General features: G+C 48.5%; 1 protein-coding gene across 6 annotated transcripts in view; it reads left to right on the top strand.

The window, feature by feature from the left end:
- The first annotated feature begins 3,300 nt into the window (after window positions 1-3,300).
- The window catches only part of ALKBH3 (alkB homolog 3, alpha-ketoglutarate dependent dioxygenase), a 44,584-nt gene continuing 26,104 nt past the window's right edge, over window positions 3,301-21,780 (top strand). For 2 of the 6 annotated variants that reach the window (XR_012483439.1, XM_074274986.1), the window contains exons 1-7: window positions 3,301-3,437; window positions 4,522-4,620; window positions 5,365-5,482; window positions 5,743-5,849; window positions 9,742-9,776; window positions 15,517-15,564; window positions 18,878-18,981. Coding sequence is in view for 5 of the 6 variants with exons in the window: in XM_074274986.1 (XP_074131087.1) it covers window positions 5,404-5,482; window positions 5,743-5,849; window positions 9,742-9,776; window positions 15,517-15,564; window positions 18,878-18,981 (373 nt within the window). In the remaining variant the exon portion in view is untranslated. The other 4 variants (XM_074274989.1, XM_074274987.1, XM_074274990.1 and 1 more) reach the window with 4 other exon arrangements.

The raw sequence follows: 21,780 nt of genomic DNA on the forward strand, positions 1-21,780 counted from the left end.
CTCCCTCACCACTTTGTCCAAAATGATATTCCTAATGTGTAGATCCCGCTCTAGAAGCTTTACTGACTGACTCCCTATAGCCTTTGTAATAAAAAAATTCACGTTTTAAAGATAAAGCCTTATAAAGTAATGTTTCATCAGCCTGAAAAGCTATCTTTTCAGGCTGATGAAATGTTACTTTTCTTTGTGCAGTTGATATTCCGTCGCAGTGTTGTTCCCAATAAATACACAGTGTAGAATTTTCTGCCTCTGCTTTGGGACAGACTGTTCCCCTCTGCCTCATGTTCTTTCTCCTTCTACCTTTATCTCTTGGAATCCCTAGCTGCTTTTGAAACTCAGCCCTTTCAACTAGGGAGTCTGAATGTAGATCAAAGCGGACTGTTTGCCCTTTTTTGTGGTTTTCCCTTTTGTTCCAATTCTTTCCCAACATGACTAATGTGGAAATATGATTAATATGATTGTACATGCATAACCTATATCAGGTTGCTTCTGACTTGAAGATGGAGGGAGAGAAGGGAAAAAACATTTGGAAGAAAGATTGATTTCGCCCTTTCTATATGAGGTCCCTTCTTGTCTCCCATTTCCTAGTGTTCCCCCTAACCTCGGTATTTTTTTTATTTGTATTGATTTACCGGTGCCTATTACCTGTCTCCCCCCGACCCCCATCATCATCATCAATATTTTTAAACTTTGTGTCTTTAGCACTTTAAGCAGAATAGAGATTACTGAATGTTTGTTGAATTTAATTGAATAAAATTTAAACTTGCTTCTTCCAACTGTATCGGGGAGAACAGATCCATGTGCCCCGTCCTACCTCCACCACTGAGGGATTACAAAAATAATAATAATATCCATTTCTGTGGTATTAAAAGCGTCAACTGGATTGGAGCTGGCTCCAACCTGTGGGGGTCTGGAGCCTCACAAAGCAGGCTAGAGGTAGGAGAGTCAGGACCCCAACAGAAGCTTAATTAATTTTGGAATAGTGAAAATGGCATCTGCAGGTGGAAGCCCACTTCCTCAGAAGGAGAGCTTGACTTTGCTGATGCACGGGGTTGGCCCACAACAGAGCTTGAGATTGTTCTTATGGGAACGGCCATTATCTCCAGGTTTCAGGGGTCTTGCCCACCCTGCGGAGCACGGAACCAGAGTTCTGGGATGGGAACTTGTCAGTGACAAGGAACAGGGATTGTCAATATGTGACGGCTGGAAACTAAGGTGAGCTCATTGAACACTTGGGGCTGGACCAGAAGGTGATTTCATCCTGGGTGCAAAGGATCACTGTTACGGCAAGCTCTGGGAAATAGAGTGTCTCCAAGATATTTTGGTAAGTGCTTACGTCCACCACTATCTGCACGGCGCAGGTATTTTACAGATGAAGGAAATGAGTGTCCCGGTCCTTTCTCATCTGTAAAATGAGAGGTGCACATGACCCTTCAGTCGCTAGACTTTTCAGAGGAATTAAGTAGGATAGGAAGGATGTGCCTACAATGGGCCTGTGACCCCACGGATGGGCCCTCTTTCCTGGGCAGACCACAGCCCGTCCTTGCACCCTTGTTCTGGCTAACTGCCCCTCCCCTCCCAAGCCCTCCAATAAAATCCTCTACCGGGATCATCCCAGAGCGCCAGGCTCTTCCTGCAGCTCCACAGCGCGCCCTCTCCAGAGCATGCAGGCTCCCGGCCCTCCTGCCCCCGTCTGACCACGTGCGGGCCACTCTCTTTTCCACATGCTGGTCCCTTCTTTATCCCCGAGGTGCTCCGGCCCACCCTCACCCTGTGGATGACTTTCCACTGCTTCAGACCATGGTTTTCAGGGGTTGTTGAAGACTACTTTTGTTTAAATGTTCAGAGTGGTGAATGGCATAGTTATTTATCAAGTGCTTGGTGTGTGCCCAACCCCTGGCTAACTACTGAGCACAAGCCTGGGAAAGCAGCAGGGATCCAGCCCCACGGCTCCCGCTCTGAACGGGAGAGACCCGCGGGGAGTAGTGGACACAGTGGAGGGCAAGACCCAGGGGTCCCTCGGCAGCAGAGTAGGTGGCAGTGCCCCTTGCCTGTAAAGGGGCGTGAGCAGAGCCGGGCTTCAGCAACGGGAGCTTGGTGGGGCCGGGCCCTTGAGCCCCAGGAAGGAGAGATCCTGGAGGCAGGGGGAAGTCTGGCTGACCCCTAAAAGTACGGGGTCATCAAAGCAGGCGCGACCCCCAGTCCAGGGCAGAGCGCTCCCTGCCTTGGGCTTTTCCCGGGTTCAGAAGGGGGACCTTCCCTGTCATGTTCTGGGCTTAACCTGAGTCATGGACGCTTTGGGCAGGCTGCTAAAGCCACAGACCCTCCTCACAGTGTTTTTCACTGTGTCAAATAAGAGGCAGCTGGGTGGCTCAGGGGATGGAGCAGGGCCTGGGGTTCCAAGCTGGCCTTAGACGTGCATTAGCGGTAGGACCCTGAGCATGTCACTTAACCTGCTTGCCTCCTCCACCTCCTCCCTCCAATCCCTGGCTCCTCCCCCTGCTGGCCCCTCCCTTTTTTCTCTCCTCCCCTTACTTCCCTCTCACTTATCTAATTTCTCCTTTTCTCTCTCTCTCCTTCCCCTCTTGGCTCCTCCCCCTGCTGGCCCCTCCCCTATCTCTTCTCCCCTCACTTCCCTCTCCCTTCCTCTCTCCCTCCCTCCCCTCTTGGCTCCTCCCCCTGCTGGCCCCTCCCCTATCTCTTCTCCCCTCACTTCCCTCTCCCTTCCTCTCTCCCTCCCTCCCCTCTTGGCTCCTCCCCCTGCTGGCCCCTCCCCTATCTCTTCTCCCCCTCACTTCCCTCTCCCTTCCTCTCTCCCTCCCTCCCCTCTTGGCTCCTCCCCCTGCTGGCCCCTCCCCTATCTCTTCTCCCCTTACTTCCCTCTCACTTATCTAATTTCTCCTTTTCTCTCTCTCTCCTTCCCCTCTTGGCTCCTCCCCCTGCTGGCCCCTCCCCTATCTCTTCTCCCCTCACTTCCCTCTCCCTTCCTCTCTCCCTCCCTCTCCTCTTGGCTCCTCCCCCTGCTGGCCCCTCCCCTATCTCTTCTCCCCCTCACTTCCCTCTCCCTTCCTCTCTCCCTCCCTCCCCTCTTGGCTCCTCCCCCTGCTGGCCCCTCCCCTATCTCTTCTCCCCTCACTTCTCTCTCCCTTATCTAATTTCTTCTCCTTTCCTCTCTCCCTCCCTCCCCTCTTGGCTCCCCTTTCCCTCCTCTTCCTTGCTTTACTAGATTTCTTCCTTCCCTTCGATTCCCGGTCTGGCTCCTCCCTCCCCTCCTGGCTCCTCCCACTTTCCCGGCCGCTCCTCCCTCTGGGCGGCCCGTCTAGATCCAAGGAAGCGGTTGCCGCCCGGACGCGCGTAGTCGCGTCCCTGCACCTGCTCCGGCACCGGAAGCGGCTGAAGCGCCGGCGGGGTCGGCCGGAAGTTCCCGGAAGGGGCCGGTGGGTGTCCGAGGGTCTCGTGCGGCTCGCGGGGCCTCCCCGCTCGGGCCGGGTCTTGCCGCCCCGGGGGCCCGGGGGATGAATTGTGCTGATGGGGATGAGAGGGAACCCGGACCGTAGCAATTCCTGCATTCCCAGCCGAGCCTCAGTTTCCTCATCTGTAAAACTAGGCGTGAGCCCTCGGTCCCGGGGCCCCCGTGTGGAGGGAGGAGGGACGTCCTCTGTGAGCCGGGGAGAACCACCGGACCTCAGCATCCCCTCCGACAAATTGGATACGGCTGGGCCCCAGGGCCCCCTCCCCGTTAGCTCACAGGCTGCTCCAGGCCCGAGGATGCTTTCTGCAGCCGTGTATCCCACTGCGGGGGCCCAGCTCGCAGTCTGCGCCCGATGTCACCCGGCCTCTGTTTTGCCTTCTGTAGAATGGGAATGTTGACAACTGCCTCCTGCCCCCGGGGTGCTGAGAGACTCAGTCGGGTTCTTTGCAAACTTTAAATTTCTCAGTGAACTCCACCGCTTGGGGGGCGGGGAGGCCTGTGCCCGGGACGCCATGGGGGATGGGGCCCCGCCGAGTTTAACAGTTAGTTGGGAGGGCCCCGGGGGGCTTGTTTGCAGTCGGAAACTTGAGGCCCCGTGACTTGCCCAGGTTAACCCCGCGACATGGGGTGCAGTCCGGATTTGAACCCAGAACCGGCAGGAAGACATTTTGCAGCCTTAGAAAGCTGCCTGAGGCGGGAGACTCGTCCCATGGTCAGAGTCGGGGCTGGTGGAGCTGGCGCCCTTTGCACGCGGCCGCGTTGCCTTTATCGGATTGTTAATAACAGGAGTGGCGAGTGGTGTAACATAGTTAAAACCCAGCGCCCTGATATTGACAGAACAGGATTGGTGATGTGGTGTAGCAGATAGTTAAAAATCAGCGCCCTGATATTGACAGAACAGGAGTGTGGTGGTGGTGACCTTGATGGGAAATAGACGAGTGAAGCGCCCTTGCTCTGGCAGAACCCCGGGTGGACGGCCCTTGGCCTCGGATTCATGTGTGCGATGTGTTAAAACTTAGACTTACCGGAATTTTCCTTCTCCTTCTCAGGCCCCTTCCCTCCAATTTTTCTTCGCAGGGATCTGCCTTGTGTGTACCCCTCACATCTGGAGCCGCCCCGCAGGACAGCAGCTGCCGGACAGAGGGCCGGTGAGTGTCTAAGGCTGGGGTGTGATCTGCTCACCCCAGAGGAGAGTCCGAAGTTCTGCCGGATCCAGGCCCCCGGGCCGGTCCGGAGATGATCAGTTACAGAACCATGGGCCCCCAGAGGAGTTCTCCCCCTCCCCCAGAGAGGCCCGCTAAGCTGTTGATTTGTCTTGAGGCAGCGATGGGGCGTTTCCTTTTTCTGGTGCACCAGTTGTGCCGCAAGCTTGGGGTTGAGGAGGATGTTAGGGTCAGGCCGTGGGCGCCGAGTTTGGGGTCTGTCCTCACGGGCGTGACAGGAAACAGGCGTGGGGCTGCCGGGTGTGGAGGAAGGGAATCCGGGCCGCCATGCTCGGCCGCTCCAGCCAGCGTCGTTTGGTGATAAAATGGATCCGGGAGCCACCGAACCTCCCAGAACTGGCACCTCGGCGGAGGCCGCCCCCTGCCCCCCAGAACGGGAGGGCCCCAAACAATGTGGCCTCCGGCCTCCCCCTCACCCCACTTGCCGGCCACGATTAACCCCCTCCAAGGGCTAGCCCAGTGCCCACCTTTCCGGGAGCATGTCCTTGGATCCTCTGCCCCTCTGAACAGTGGCCTCGCTTTAGTGGCGCTTGGTGCCATTGCCATTCTGGGGCCTCTTCCTCGTGCCTGGCCCGTGAGTGTGGGTGAAAGGCCCCTGAGGGCAGAGGGGGGCCCGGCAGTGGGTCACGGAGGAGGGTTGAGGTGTCCTGACCTTTTTGTTTGCCTCAGGGAGAAAACTGACGGAAACCTGGAAGAGCAGGAAGCGCCATGGAGGACAAGAGGCGGAGAGTCCGAGTGCAGGGGGGCTGGGCGGGCCCTGCCAGGGGCCAGGCTGCTGGGAAGCCAGGCAAGCCCCGACCCGAAATGCCTCCAGTCCGTCCTGAGGCGGCGGTAGTTTGGTGGGAGGCGGCGGGGGTCACCGGCCCTCTGTCCCCCACTGCCCTGAGCTCTCCAGGACACGCCCCCTCGGGCCCAGCCATGCATCTGCCAGGGAGGCCCAGGGTCACTGAGGAGATCTTGGGGCTTCCTTGTGAAAGGGGGAGAGGTTCTCGTGCTCCGTTGGGGGCTGGTGCCCCTCGTCTGACCTCGTTCTTTGCTTCCCTTCAGGTCTCGGTGCCAAAGGCCCCCTCCAGCAAGGCCGCGGGCAGAGCTGGGTGAAAAGCGAGTCCCCTCTGCCCGAAAGACAGTTTGTGTATAAAGAACCACAGGAAGAGGTCAGTGCTCCTCGCGGCTCCCAGAATCAGGGGAAGCTTTAAAAAGGGCATTTACTGTTAAGTGAAAGGACTACAGAGCAGTCAAGCCTTGGTGGAGCGGTGGACAGCCCCGCACCGGGCTCCGGAGAGACTGAGACCAAGTCCCAGACCCAGGCACAGGCGCACACGTTAGGTGTGAGGTGAGGGGGCAGCGAGAGGGCCCAGCGCCTGCCGGGAAGGCGGATTTGTGGTTTTCAAGGAAACTCTGAAGTCTGAGAGGAGGCACTAGAAGGGGATGGCCCGAACCCCGAGGCTTGGAAGGACTTACAGGCCAGGGGAAGAGTTAGTCTTTGCTTGGGGAGTGAGTGAGTGAGCGGAAGCGACCGGATACGGAGGCTCAGCGGCAGTGTGGGGGAGGTGCGCAGACCTGGCCTCCAGTCCCAGCTTTGCCGCCACTGCTGCTCTGACCGGACTTGTTCTCCTGTTTGTTCTTCCTTCTCAAGGAGGACCCGGCATCTGCAGGGTGATGTCTTGACTTGAAAGTGAGTTGGATTTAAGTGATGTAGGGCCGGGCAAGGCCATCAGCCTCCCTTGTCCAGGGGCCAGCTACAGACCAGGAGAATACCCTGGATGCAGCGGGGGACTCGGCCTTATTAACCCTGAGGTCTTTAACAGGGCGCACTTTGTCTGAGGCAGTGTCCATTCTGTAATTAAGGCTAGGTGAGAATTGAGGCAAAAGATGGCCTCTCCCTTAAAAAAATGTCACTCTGGGAGGAGAAGGGTCTTCTGACCAAAGCAGAAATGATGTGCTATTAGCATCCACTCTGAGCCAACAAAACCCCAGCAATGACCTGGGCTTGGACTGTGGAACCATCTTTTAGGGCTTTTTTTGCCATTCGTGATCTGTGCTCCTGGACTATGATGAAGGGCCCCTCAATGCCTTGACACCTTCCCTTAGAGATGTGGTTTTGTCTTTTTTCCATCAAGGTCCCACGTCCTTCACAAAGCCCTCTCTGGTGGAAGGGGCTCCTCCCCCCATCTCTGCTACCTCTTGTATTTACTTCTCCTGGTTCCTTAGCATGTTGGTATTTGGCCTTTTGCTTTGTTCCCCTCCTTCGGGAGAGGCACTCTGGTTTTCTCCTTTGTTTCTCCAACATCTGGCACAGCTTTGTACATAACGAGCCCTTCATAAGCGCTTGTTGACTTGGTTGTTGCATGTTTTTCCCACTGAGCAGGGTTCAAGTTCAGCAGGGGCAACTGGTAGGTTCTCCATTGTAGTGAAAAATTGACATCTACAAGTAATGGAAAAGCTTCAGTTGTTGGTTGCAGCCTCTTCACTGGAGTCATTTAACAGAGCTCCTTGTTAGCTAGCAAGAGCATTAATTAGAGGCATAATGCCCTTCTCCTCAACTTCTCTCCTGATCCCTTTTTACAAATACATCTGCCAAGAAAGCCGCCGGCATGCATCAAGGGGATAGTAAAATGAGAGTTCAGATCATAAGAGTTTTAGTTTTAATTTTTATTCTTTTTTTTTAAAATTAAATAAATTTCAATTAACAAGCATTTATTGTTTCCCTCTAGGGGAAAGAAAACCAAAGCAAACCCTTACTACTCAAGTCAAACAGATACCAGTGAGAGAAATGATTATCCAGAGTTCTCTTCAAAAGATTAAAAAAAAAAAAGGAAAAAATTCAGTCTCTTGAAGGATGTTATTGATAATGAGATTGGATTACCTCTCCTCACCCAACCTGATAAGGGATTTGATCTAAGATGGGGAAGCGTGTTCTCTTTTCTAGCTTGGGCTGAGATAGATCTTTTTGTCCAGAGAGCCCAAGGCCGGAGTGGTCTCACTATGGAGGTGGTTTCTTTGGCCAAGGGTGACATGAGCCCCTCTTGGCCCTTCTTTGAATACCTACTCTTCAGAATATAAACTGTGAGCCTCCGTCCTGATTGTCTTTGGTCTAATGACCGTCCTTTTATTAATAACATATTAGCCCTATTAATAAAATGATTAAATTACGTGGAAACTCACTCTCTTAAACCTTTATAATCAACACACCATATTGACCATGTCAAAAAATACCTCTCACTCCTCATGTTTGGTTGTCCATCACCTTGGTCAGGAAGGGGGTTGTATTCTTCATCATTGGTCTTCTAGAATCATGGTAATTTTGATCGGAGTTCTAAAATCTTTCATTGTTGTTCTTTTTTACAGTGTGTTAGATAATTTGTTTTGCTGAGTCTGCTCCCATCACTCTGCAGTTAGTTCATGGAAGTCTTCCCAGTTTGCTCTGAAATTCTCCTTTTGTCATTTCTTATGACTCGGTAATATTCCATTACATTCATGTACCATAATTTGCTTTTCCATTCCCCAATAAGTAGTCTCCCCCCTTTAGTTTTCAGTTTGTTAATACTATGAAAAAGCTGCTGTGATGATTTTTGTACACATGAGTCCCTGATGTCTTTGGGGTATAGACCTAGTAGTGAGATTGATGGGTCAAAAGAGTTTGCAGAGAGAAGTAACTTTTTGGGTATAATTCCAACTTCCTTTCCAGAATAGCTGAAACGATTTACAACTCCAGCAACAGTGTCTGTTTCCCCTTTGCCAAAATTTGTTATTTTTCTGTTTTGTCCCCTTTGCCAAATTTATAGTCATATGACTTTGCATTTCTCATTAGTGATTTGGAGGATTTTTTTTTTTTCACATGGCTATCGATGGCTTGGATTTCTTCCCCTTGTGACCTTGTATTCATATCCTTTGATATAAAATCTTTTGCTCTTATCATTCATGTGTCTTAGAAATGAGACCTAGTTCAAAGAAAGTTGCTGCCAAGATTTGTTCCCGTTTAACTGTTTTCCTTCTAATCTTAAACTGCCCTAGATTGGTTTATGCAAAAAGTTTTTAATAATCAAAATTGTGATCCTTTCTGTCCTTCACTTGTTCATGAATTCTGCCCTTCTCCACGGATCTGAAAGATTTCTTCTTGTCCTAAGTAACGATGTGAACTTTTATATCCAGATCATGTATCCCTTTGGAACTTATCTTGGCTTGTGATATGAGGTGTTGGTCTAAATTTCTTCGAGACTATTCTTTGGTTTTTCCAGCATGCATCATTTTTTAAATTTATTTTTATTTATTTATTTTTGGTCAAATATAGCAGGTGGCTCTTTGGGTTTATTGAGCACGAGGCTGCTTGGTTCATTTGCTTCTGCGTGGTGGACCTCGTCTCTCCTTTTGTTCAGCCTCTTGAATCTTTGAACCAGAACCAAATTGTTCTAATGATCACCCCTTTTAGTGTAGTTTGGGACCCAGTACTGTGAGGAGCATTTCAGTAAGGAGTAGGTAATGAGTAAGTACTGAGGCACTAGGGGGCGCCCCGTGCACAGGATGCTCAACTTGGACTCAGGAAAACCGAGCTCAAATTCATCCTCACACTGGGCAAGTCACTTAACTCACCTCTGTCTGCCTCCGTTTCCTCAGCTGTGAAGGGGGGATATTTCACAGGGTGGTTGTGAGAATCAGATGAGATAATATTTGTAAGAAGCACGTAGCACACTACCTGGCATATTATAACAACAACAGTGGTAACAGTTAACATTTATGTATTTCCTTCTTTGTACCAGGCATTTTACTAATTGCTTTTCACAAATATTATCTCATGAAAGGCCTGAGAATGGGATGCTGCTTTTATGCCCATTTTACAGATGAGGAAATGGAGGTAGACAGTTAACTATCTTGCCCAGAGTCATATAGCTAGTGAGAGTGAATTTAAACTCAGGTCTTTCTGATTATAGTCCAAGTGTTCCAGTAGATGCAATATAAACGCTAACATTTCTGTGCAGAAATAGGAACACCTTTGAATTCAGGACATTAGAACGGATTTCTAAATCTGCCCTGCTTTGTTTTCCGCAGGTTTTACGTCGGATCCCAGACCCACAAATGATTGAGTGAGTACCTGCTGCCTGATGGGGCAGAATGAACATGTGAATGCTGCCCCGGTTTAGAAGTTTGCTTTCTGTCCACTGTTGATGAGTCACAGAACCTGGGTCTGGTGGGCCAGCCCCGAATGGCAGCCTCAGTCCCCCCTGAGTACTTTCATCCTCGAGGCTTTGTGAAGCAGTGCTCATGCGGCTCCTTTGGAGGCCTTGCCACATTTGCTGATGCGATGGAGAAAGAAGAAGGTGGTGGAGCAGGCCGCGGCTGTGGTGCGGCCCTTTCTGACCCACTTCCTCTGATCTCCAGAGAAAGTAAGCCAGAAGGGAGTCTCCAAAGGAGTTTGCATTTGCTTTGAGGGAGCAGAGGGAGATTGTTTTGACTCCTCACCACACTGAAAGTCAGACGTTCATCAGATCTGGCTTGACTTGGAATGCTTAAAAAGCCGCAAGAAAATGTCCATTCTCAGAACTTCCTTGTTCCTCCAGAGCAGTCCTAGTTGATTGGTGGTCAGGACTCTCCAGCTCACCTCTGGGCAGATCGGTCAGTTATGTTTCCCTGCATCTCCTGTGTTTGCACTTGGTGTGGAGAGGGTCAGGCCTTTGCTGTCTGAAGGCCTCAGTGCAGGTCTGGGTTCTTTGGCTTACCGGCTTAGAGCTCCTGCTCAAGCCCCTTCATCTTCCTGAAGTCTCTTTCCTTCTCTGTAAAATGAAGAGCGCAGACCAGATGATTTTTAAGGTGTCTTCTGGCCCTGATATTCTGGGCACCTGCAAATTGGGACAGAAACCGTTCTCTTAGTTCTCTTGTGTGTCCCTGTCTTTGTCCAATGCAAGGTCTGACTTTTTGCAGGTAACTCACCTAGAATGTTGAAAGATCTCTAGTGACCTCTGACCAAACAGGTCATTTCTGGGCCTCCATTTTCTTGCTGTAGATGGCAAGTTTCTTGACGCTCCAAAGTCCAGGGTGCTAATAAGCTAAATATAGCAAAGTCATAACACCTTTTGGGAAGCTCTGGTTAGATAGTCTGGTTTTGAAACTTTGGTTTTCATCTGGTTTTAGGGGAAAAAAGAAAAAAGACTTGAGTTCTCGTGATCCTCAGGTGTGCCGGAGGTGCTCACCTGCCTGTTTGGTGGCTCACGTGTTTGCTTCCGGATCTCCCTTGGTGCTCCCATGGACCAGAGATCCAGTGAACTATTGAGGGGCAGGTTTATGCAACAGCAGGGCAGGCCTGCTTTCATGGCAGAGGCAGGCGGTCACTGGAAGTACATCCTCAGACACAATGTGCTTGCAGATTTTGCTAAGCTCCTTTTTGACCTTGGAGTGCTGTTCTAGTGCGTTGATGTAGTCCAGTGTGTTTAGCCATTCCTCAGCTTTCCTTTCTCTTTATTTGACGTAAGCGATTCTTTGCTGTAGAGAGAAGGAGTTATGTGTAGAAGTGAATTTATTTTGGATGTTAAAAGAAAGTGGTACCGTTAAAAAAAGCTAAAAGAATTGTTGTGGACACTTGCTCCCTTTTCCCATTCCCCCAATTTACACCTATATGAGGGGAAAAGATTTATTTAGGAAAAAAGATCAATTTTCCATCAGAGGTCAAAACTTTCCTAGCAGGTGAAATGTGTGAAAATCCTATGATATTCAAAATCGCTTTCCTGCCTTAGGATTCAGTCAGTGGCCATCAGCTTGATGAGGTATTGCTGCCCTCCATGTTCCAGGTCTTTCTTGATCCTGGAAATCCATCTCAGCCCTGGAATTCACATATTGGAAGTTTATCCTCTGCCATTTTGGCCTCTTCTTCTGATTTGGACTCCTCCAGACCTTCCATTTAAGGAGAGCCGCTGGCCAGCCTTGTCTCAGCCCTTTCCAGGCCATCCCCATGCTTTGCCTGCTAGGCTCCTGAGCCACATATCCTTCCGGGGGGCCCCTTTTCAGCATCCTTTGATTTGATGTCTCCTCCCATTTGAATGGAAGCTCCTTGAGGGCAGGGACTCTTTCTTTCTGTTTGTACTTGTACTCCTAGGGCTTAGCACCGTACCTGGCATGTGATGGTGCTTACTAAATGCTTTTTGACTGACTGCTGGAGTTACTTGTGGTATCAAGCAGTTGTCCACTTCCTCTTGGAAACTGAGGCTGCCACAAACATTCTTGCACATACAGATCCCTTTCCCTTCCTCAATATCTCTGTGGGATATAAGCACTGCTGGATCAAAGGATATGCACAGTTTGTTTGTTTGTTTGGTTTTTTCCCTGAGGCTGGGGTTAAGTGACTTGCCCAGGGTCACACAGCTAGGAAGTGTTAAGTGTCTGAGATCAGATTTGAACTTGGGTCCTCCTGAATTCAGGGCTGGTGCTCTATCCACTGCGCCCCCTAGCTGCCCCCAGTATGCACAATTTGGTAATTTTTTGGGCATAGTTCCAAATTGCTCTCCAGAATGGCTGGATTCTTTCACCACTCCACCAACAATGTATCAGTGTCCCAGTTTTCCCACATCCCCTCATCATTATTTGTTCCTGTCATCTTAGCCAATCTGACAGGTGTGTAGTGGTATCTCAGAGTGGTCTTAATTTGCATTTCTCTGATCAGTAGTGATTTGGAACACTCTTTCATGTGAGTGGAAGTAGTTTCAATTTCCTTGTCTGAAAATTGTCTGTTCATATCCTTTGACTATTTATCAATTGGAGAATGGCTTGAACTATTATTAATTTGAGTCATTTCTCTATTTTAGAACGAGGCCTTTATCAGAACCTTTGGCTGCAAAAATGTTTTCCCAGTTTATTGCTTCCCTTCTAATCTGTGACTGACTAGTTGTTTTCTTAGGACTGGCTCCAGCTGCATGTTCATGGTTCGGAGAGACTGAGTCAGTGAGACAAATTAAAAAGCAAACTAACACTTTACTAAATGTAAACAAACACCTGGCCAAAGGTATATTGACAAGCATTCTTTGTGTCTTGGCCTCCAGATCAATTATCCAGGCTGCATAAGAATAAAAAGTCTGTTAGATTCAAAGAGCTTTAGCTCCTTCTTAACAATGTTTATGTGACATCACCAAAAAGTGACCGTAGAGCATTTGGCCTGTCCTTGCCTGGCTCTGTGCACTTTGCGTCAGTTCCATCAGTTTCTTCATTTCTCCTTTCATCTGCTTTTCCTTCTGGTTTGTGTTCTGTTGGTCCTGGCCCGGGTTTGAGTGTGAGCAATAACAGACTAGCTGGAGGCTGCCACTGTCCACCGGTTGGGGAGCTTGGCAAGGCTGGTGGAAGCGCCGCCTCTCCCTTCAGCTGGGATTCTGCCCAGCTTATTCTTCTTTACACCGTGCTGGAGGCCTGGATCGAGAGCCCGGCTTGTGGGGGCTGAGCCTGGGCACCCAGGCAAATAATAAAGGAGAAAAGTGTTTTTAATGGCAGTTCAGCAAAACTGACCTACCCATGAGCCAAGTCTTTCAGTCTGTGCTACCTCCCCATCTGTAGTCCTAAGAGAAGAAATTGCATTTTCTCATTTCTTCTTTGGGATGCAACTTGGTACTATAATCACAGCATTCAGTTTCTTTTTTTTCCCTCACTTTATACTGTTGCATTGTGGGTGTCTGCTATTTTCCTGGTTTCTTTTTACTTCACTTTACATCTCTTCTCTCCATGTTTCTCATATTTATAGTTTCTTATAGTGCATGAATGATTACTTTATGTTCATGTATTGCAGTTCACATAAGCATTCCCATATCAGTTGGCACTTATTTAGTTTCCAGTTCTTGGCGACTACAAAAAGTATTGCTCCAAATATTTTGGTTTATATAGGACTTTCTGTACTATATGCCTAGCGGTGGGATCTCAGGGTCAGAGGGTATGAACGTTTTGGCCTCTTTCAGTATAATTCCACATTAATTTCCATAGCTTCATTGAGAGCATCCCTGTGCTTGTCTTCCCACAGTCCTCCAGCACTGACCATTTTTCTCTTTGGTCTTCTAGTCCGTAAATCTTAATGTAAGTCCAGATAATCTATTTACAGTAGTAATTACTTTTGTTGTTGGAGTACTTTGGGGATTACAAAGCGTCTCACCCCAACAGCTCTGAATTGTGCTTCCCAATCTCTCTAGTGATTGTCAGAGCTAAGGCTCCACATCCACACTTGATATTCTACCCCTCCTTTTCCTTATCTGCATGGGTTCTTTTCTGTCAGTGACTTGTTCTATGAACTAGAGCAGGGGTCCTCAGACTTTTTAAATAGGGGGCCAGTTCGCTGTCCCTCAGACTGCTGGAGGGCCGGACTATAGTAAAAACAAAAGCTCACGCTCTGTCTCTGCCCCTCAGCCCATTTGCCAGAACCTGGCGGCTGCATAAACATTCTCAGAGGGCTGTAGTTTGAGAACCCCTGAACTAGAGCATTTGTTTAACCCCTTGTCTCTGCTGTAATGGGGAGAGTTTTATGTCTCGTTCCCTCACTGCCGTATCATGTGGTTAGGTTTGGCAAGATTTTTGAGATCTCAGAAGAACTCCAGCCCTAGAGAAGTGCCAAGTTTGATGTTTCCTGTAAGGCATTTGCCCTCAAGGTTTTAGTTTTCCATTTCTGTGTCTGACTTGAAAAATTCTGTGTCTAGTTTATTTCCCCCGGCCTTGCTGTCTAGCCATAGCTATGTTGAAAGCATGCAGCCTTTTTTCATCATTAGGCAACTTTTTGGCTTTTGAATCACCAGTCCCAGGGAAAGGTTACATTAAAATTGTTTTTTAATTCTTCCAGAAACTAAAAAAAAAGGCATTGTTACCTTCTACATCAAACCCTTTAAAACTACCCTTGTTTCTTGGTTCAAACTGTCACAATTTTAAAATGACATTGGAGGACTGGAGGATTGGAGACATACTTGACAGCCTCTGCAGAAGCCAGCTTAGAGCCAAAGGGCCATTTTTAATGGTGTTGGTAGACAAGAAAAATCTGGAACTTTATACATTATAGGAGAAAATGATAGTGGAATAAACTTGGTGCCATTGTATGTGCATAAGCTACATACTTTTTTTATTTAATAGTATTTTATTTTTTTCCAATTACATGTAAAGATAACTTTCAATGTTCATTTTTGTCAGATTGTGAATTTATAAATTTTTTTCTCCCTCCTTCCCTTCCCTCCTCTTCCCCAAGATAGCAAGCAGTCTGATACAGATTATACATATACACAATCATTGTAAAGATATTTCTACATTAGTCGTGTTGTGAAAATAAATTCACAACAAAATGGAAAGAACCACAAGAAATAAAAAACAAAAAATGACAAAAATAATATGCTTCAGTATGAATTTAGTTTGCATAGTTCTTTCTCTGTATACGAGTTGTACATTTTTCCATCTCAAATCTATTGAAATTATCTTGGATCGTTGTATTACCAAGGAGAGCTAAGCCTGTCATAGTCCAATATCACACGTTCTTGCTGTTCGTATGTACGGTGTTCTGATTCTGCTCACTTCACTTAGTATCAGTTCATATAAGTCTAGCACAGACTGGATGTTGAGTAGATAGCACACTGTAAGAGTTAAGAGGAAAATGTGGGTAGATATACTGTGCTATTTTTCCTCATAGCCTTATATGCCTAATTTTCCTATTTAAGAAGGTTGTAAATATTGTCCATTGTGGACATTTGGCCTTCAGCAAGAGGAGGGGCATTCTCTCCTACCGTTCCTCCCTATTTTGGCTGTCTGAAACTTCTGAATGTATACTTAGAAGCCTGTAAAAAATCATCTCACACTAAGAATTTTTCTTCTGTTTTCTTTCCTTAGCAAAGAAGGTGTCTATGAAATCAGCACGTCCCCCACAGGCACTTCTCGGTGAGTGAATCCCTTCAGCAGAGGGGCTGGTTCTTAGGAAGGCCCTGTCATTTCAGAGTCCCCACTGGAGGGGAACTCTGAAAATATACTCATGTATGTGTAAAGGCCCGAAACTCCGAGTAGGTGCACTGGAATCAGACAACCGCGCACTTAAGGCTAATTTACCCATTGGACAATACTCTATTAGCATATGCTTAGAAAATGGCCCTTCCCACTGTTCTGTGCTGGCTCCATCTTTTGGTGTATACAGAGAATTGTGGGAGGGACTAGGGCATGGAATAAAATAAGCCAGAGTCGCGTTTGCAGTAGACAAGGAGAAGGGAGGTCATGGAGAGCTTGTGTCCATTCCCTTCACTTCTACCCCTAAAGACCAAGAGTAAAGACCAAGGACTTTTGCTTATCCTGACTCCGGCTGATTCTAAGGCATCCAGGGAGCTAACCCGGACTTCACATGTATGTGCCCAGAATCTAAACTTTTGACTTCAGATTCCTGAATCCTATTTTGAATTCGAAAACAATTCTGTTTCCTCTCCTATAAGATGAGTAGGTTTGGACAAAATGATCTCTAAAGTTCTTGCTGGTTTTGTCATTTTTGTGTACTTTGTGTTTGTATGATTCCTTATAGCTTTTAAAAAACACTTTTAAATCTCTTATCTTTTTTTAGTCACATAATTGTGGGGTTTGAATTGCAAACATTTTTTCCCCAGAAATTTTTTTTTTGATTTAAAAATGTGCTTTTTATGGATTTTTTTGTTTTTTTTATTAATTTCTTAATATATCCTTCCTCCCTTCTCTTTCCAGTATCCATTCCTTGTAACAAAGATTAAAAATTAAAGTTTCTGGGGGCAGCTAGGTGGCGCAGTGGATAGAGCACTAGCCCTAAAATCAGGAGGACTTGAGTTCATATTTGGCTTCAGACACGGAACACTTCCTGGCTGTGTGACCCTGTGCAAGTCACTTAACCCCAATTGCCTTAGGGGGGAAAAAATCCTTTAACTAACAGATGAAGAATACTGCCGAGTGCCAGGGTTCCTACTGCAAGGTAGAGAATGGGAATTAGGCTACTTCTTTTGTTTTTTACATCTATAGAAACTTAAGAGATGTTAGAGAAAAAAGAAACTTCAAAAAATTAAGCAAACTAGAACTTTACTTGATGAAGGTTATCTTAAAAAACTCTTAAGAACCAGACTTAGAAGCATAGGGGGCTTTAGAGGATGTCTTGTTGAATGTCCTCATTTTAAAGGTGAGGAACTGGAAGTGAGAGGCTCAGTAACTATGTTCCCAGGTCATGCAGCCATCTTCTGAGGGAGTATTTGAATTCAAGTCTTCCTGGTTTCCAAAGTCCAGCACGATGTTCATTGTATTATTCAGTGATGCTGCTGTTGGTTAGGATGTTTCATGGAATACTTTTGGAAGTTGAATTCACAACCCATTTGAACAACCTTACTATTTTGCAGTTAAGCCTCATTTGGATATAAACTGCCATTTCACTCCCTATTTTATTTTCATCGGTCTTGGCTCCAAATTACTCATAATTTTTCTTAAATCCGGTTCCCTTCTGCAAGGTAAAGGTTTGCCACAAATGAGGATATTCAAAAACTGATAGTCTGAAGGAAGTTCCCAATATTGGGATGAGGAAAAGACCTCTCAGTGACACCGTTTTGAAAAATCCAACCCTCATTGGCCTGGATAAGTTTTAGTATTTGTGTTTTTAAGGAATTGTGTATGATTACATATAGTACAAATACAACTTTGAAGGCTCTGCATGGGAAACGGGAACTCTGGCAGGTTCCGCTGAGCTACAAGGACCTTAAGTATGGGTCTGGTAACAGTCTGTGGCTGCTGTCCAAGGTCCAACCTGGCTGGATGCTGAGTTGTCCTCTCAGTAATGGATGTCCAGAGGTTGACCTCTCGGTGATGAAATTTTTGGCCACAGTAACACGTTGCCTATCATCGCATCTCATAGCATCTTGTGGAATTGGCAGCGGGATGTCCAAATGGAAATTGTTCTTGATTCTGGAGACTGTAAATCCTAGAACAGTAAATATTTCAGAATACTTTCCTCATACTAATCCAGTGAAGCAGGGCTTGCAAGGATCGGTCCCCTCATTTTATAAATTAAAAGCAGTTTCATCAAGGTAGCATTTAGTGAAAGTCACACATTCTAAGGTCTCACTGCCTCTTCCCATATCCAGAGTGAGGGCACTCCCAGAAATGAGAATGTTGGATGGATGTTTTTTGGGAGCTCTTGGATAACTGGAAGATTCCCACAAGAACAAAGAGTGGGAGCCTTTGTGCATTTTCTCCCAAAGGTCTGAACCATAACATAATGTTGGCTTTAGGCCTTCAAGGTCTGAGCACCCAAAGAGAGTGGCCTTCCCGTGCTGATCCTGCCTGACTCGAGACTGCCTCCCCCTTTGCTGTCGGGGATACGTGGGGAATGAATGGAGCAGCTAGGAGGATGGGTGAGCCAGCTGGGGGCTGCCATGCCACAGGTTTGATCTGAAAACAGAGCCATGCAGCTGGCAGCGTGGTTAGGGAATGATTCTCTTCACTGCCTCCCATGCCTGTGTTCTCAGATAAGCCAAGGTCAGAGACGGCATCCAAGTACTTTCTATTCTTTTTCTTAGCTGTAACATTCAATCATGACATCACAAACCGGCGTACTTTGTATGCCAGTCTCATGGCCGACTTGCGTGAACATCCTTTGTTCAAGGTTCCCTCTACGAGTCTGCCCGTCTTCCTGATCTCTTTTTCTCACTCTTCTTGCCTGGCTTTGTGAAACATTCCTCCTTCCCTCACAAGGGACTTTATTGTTTTTGTTTTTTTGCTCTCAGTTCATTTGGTTATGTAACATAATACAAGCTTTTTAGCGTACTTCATTTTCTACCCAAACAGAGCTGCTGTTTGCGGAAATTACTACAGAGCAGTCACGTATCCTTTTGAAGATAGAACTTACTGGGTTCTCTGTAGAATGTTTTCTGCCAGATTCCCTAAGCAGACTGTCCTTGCATACTGTTGTTGGGCCTGCACCTCTTTAGTCATATTTAAAGATCCCAAGAAGAGCGCTCTCCTAACAGCTCTAGCTTATGCAATCTCTCTGCATGCCTCTGTGGCCCAGGTCCCTCCGGTTTCCACAGCACAGTATTGTCCAGTCATGGCTTTGCTGACTTTTGGTTTTCCAAAGTGCTTCTTGATTAATAGGAGGTGGAGATGCCCTAAGAGCTTTAACATCTGAAGAGATTGCCTCAGCGTGTTAAGTTATCTTACCTCGGTGCCCTTTAACCTGTCGTGCTTCTGTTTCGTTCATCAGGATACGCTTGTTTCCCAATTTCCTTGACTCGGAAGAAGCCGATTGGATATTTGAACAACTGTGCCAAGATGTTCCATGGAAGCAGAGGACTGGTATTCGAGAGGGTGAGTCCAGGGGAACTCCTCACCTTCCTGGCATTTCTCATTTTAAGCTAGGATTGCCCGAGAGCTCCCAACATGCTGGCTCATAAAAGGGGAGCCTTCTTTTCAAGGTCCTTTCCCTCATGGAGGACGTTTCTTGTCAAGAAGCACGAGGAACCTGAAGGATGGGGTCACTTGTTGCTTTGGGCGGTGGTGCCCAGTTTTTATTTGTGGCTCTTTGCCCACGATCGTTTCTGTGAGCCCCGCCCTAAGCTCTTGTAGACTGGTAGCTCCTGTATCTAACCCTGGACACTCAGTTCTTTAGCCCGCTCTTCCCGTCAGCTACTCCTCCACTCCACACCTTAGCTTTTGCCCGGTGTACTACCGGAAACCCCCCCTTTCCGATTACAAAGTTTATTGGTCTTTCACCTCTTCCTCTGCCTTCCTCTTTGTGTCTATTCCATGACCTTCAATCTCTGTCTTCCCTCCTTTTCCCCCTTTCCCCCATCTAGACCCCTTCTGAGCTGATTCAGTTCTCCGGTTTTCTTCTCTTGAACCCCCAGACAGCCCCCCCCCCCCCCCAGCCGTGGGTCGTCCCCAGATTTGTCACCTCCACACTGAGGATGCCTGAGTGCAGAAAGAAGCACCGTTGTTCGGGTTGGGCCCCACAGGCTTGTGCTGCGCAGCCTCGTTGGGCCCTCTCTGCTGCTCGGCAGCCCTGCCGCAGTCCCTGCTGGCTCTTCCACCCCTCTTCCCCCTTCCTCGAATTTCCCTTGGCCCTCTCGGGGGAGCTCCTGGCTCAACTTCTGCAGAAAAGGGTCCAGGGCATTCTCCAGGTGCACCTGTTCCTCAGCCCCTCCCACACCTGCCCAGGCCGTCCCATCAGTCCCAGCTTCTCCCATTGATTCTGCCTCCCCTCAGCTCCGCTGGCTCTCCGGATCTCCCACTGAGCCCTCCCTTCCTGACTGCAGCCATCTGCGGCTCTCCGTCCTGGCCGCCCCCGGCAGAGTTCTCTCCACTTACTCTCTGCTTCCCCCTCCCCCTCTTGTAGAGTTCTCTTGTCTCTGGATTGCAATGGGAGGAGATCTCTTGGGGAGCTTCTGAGGAGGCAGCCTTGGCTTTAGTTCCAGTTCTAAAGGTGTGAACCAAGTACATTACCTTGTAATCCCAATGACCCTCCGACTTCTGACCTCCCACCAAGCTACTCTGGGATCTCCTAGCTGCCCGATTCAGTGGCCTTTTCTCGATCCTTGTTCTTTTCTTGCTGCAGCTTCTGACAATGGATCCTCTCTCTTCTCTCTAGCTTTCTGGAACATTGCTCTCTCTCCTGGTTCTCCTCCTCTCTCTCCGACCGCCCCTTCTCTGGTTTCTTGCCGGATCCATCTCCAGGTCACACCTTGAATTATAAAATCATAAAAATCAACCTCAGGGTTTTGTCGGGACCCTCTTCTCTTCTCCCTCCGGACTTCTTCCTTTAGTGATGTCATCAGTTCCCATGGATTTAATTATCTTATCATCTCCTTGATGGTTCTCAAATCTCCCTTACCCTTATCTCTCTGATAACCTCCAGCTTCACATCTCCAATTGTGTTTTACTCATCTGGCGATCAGTTTCCACTAGACATTTTACAGTCAGTGTGTCCAAAACAGACTCCTCCTTCTCTTTTCCCCAAAGTCCTCTCCCCTCTCTCCTGTTGCTCCCCTCCCGCGCCCCTGCGTCGCTCCGGCTGAGCTCCTCGGCCTCTGACGCTGCTCTCTGTCGGAGCAGCTCTGCTTGCCCGGCTTCCCTGCAGGAGCGGTCGATGGGACCCCGAGGGGAGGCTGCGTGGGGGAGCCCATCCCACAGAAACTTCCAATACATCTCTCCCCATTTGAAACCTTTTGTAAGCGTCTCTTCTGCCGTTGACTTGGTGAGCTTGGTGCACCTCCGCCACGAGCCCCGGGCTGTCTCCTTCTTCTCCCACTCGTCTTTGATTTGGGGTCCGGCACCCGCCCTCCGCCGGGCCCCTCCTTCAGCAAGTCCTTTGTCAGTTCCTGCTGGGTGACTTAAAACCAACATTTTACCTTTCATCCCCTTCTGATTTCTCTCTCTTGCACTTTTAATCTCATGTTGCAGAGAATTCTAAGCAGGACTGCTGTTCTCATGCCAGATTAAAAACTGGAGGCAGGTGGGGTGTGAAGCTATGTGAGGTAGCTGCTCTACCACATGCTGGCACCGGGGGGCGCCTGTGCCTTCGCTTTCCTTGGCATTGTCAGGAGGGGGGGGGGGAGGAGCGCACACTCGTGCCAGCTCCTCTGAGCACCCCTCCCTTGGATCAGTAATGAAAGGAGAGGCCCTTTGGGAGGGACAGGGGAGGGGAAGGGGGTCTGGGGCTGAAGGCTGGGTTTGACGTGAGCGTTTTGTCGCCCAGTCGGTTTTACCATGTGCAGTTCTGGGCCTGGTGCTGGGGGCCCTTTCCCTTCCTTTGGCAGCCGCCCAGCCTTCGGGGTGGGGGGAGAGGGGCCGGGGTTCTTAAAAAGAAAAACATGTTATCTCTTCCCTTATCATTCATTCCCCGCCCTGCCCTTGTCTTCTTCCTCTCTCTAATGAGAATTCCTGGCTCTAATGCTCTCTGGGTCTTCCCTTATGCATCTGTCTACTTTGGAATATCTTCACTTCTCCGCTCTGCCTCCACAGGTCCTACCCATGTTCCCGAGGCCCCCCGGGGCTCGCCTCCAGCCCGTGTCAGCCTCCTCCTGTGTGCTCTTCTTTGTGGCGCTCACTGCCTGTGCTTCCCTGCGGCACCTTCCTGCCGCTTCTCTCCGCTTCGGCCTGAGAGAAGGG

The sequence above is a fragment of the Sminthopsis crassicaudata genome, chromosome 6, assembly GCF_048593235.1.
Source record: "Sminthopsis crassicaudata isolate SCR6 chromosome 6, ASM4859323v1, whole genome shotgun sequence".
Classification (NCBI taxonomy): domain Eukaryota; kingdom Metazoa; phylum Chordata; class Mammalia; order Dasyuromorphia; family Dasyuridae; genus Sminthopsis; species Sminthopsis crassicaudata.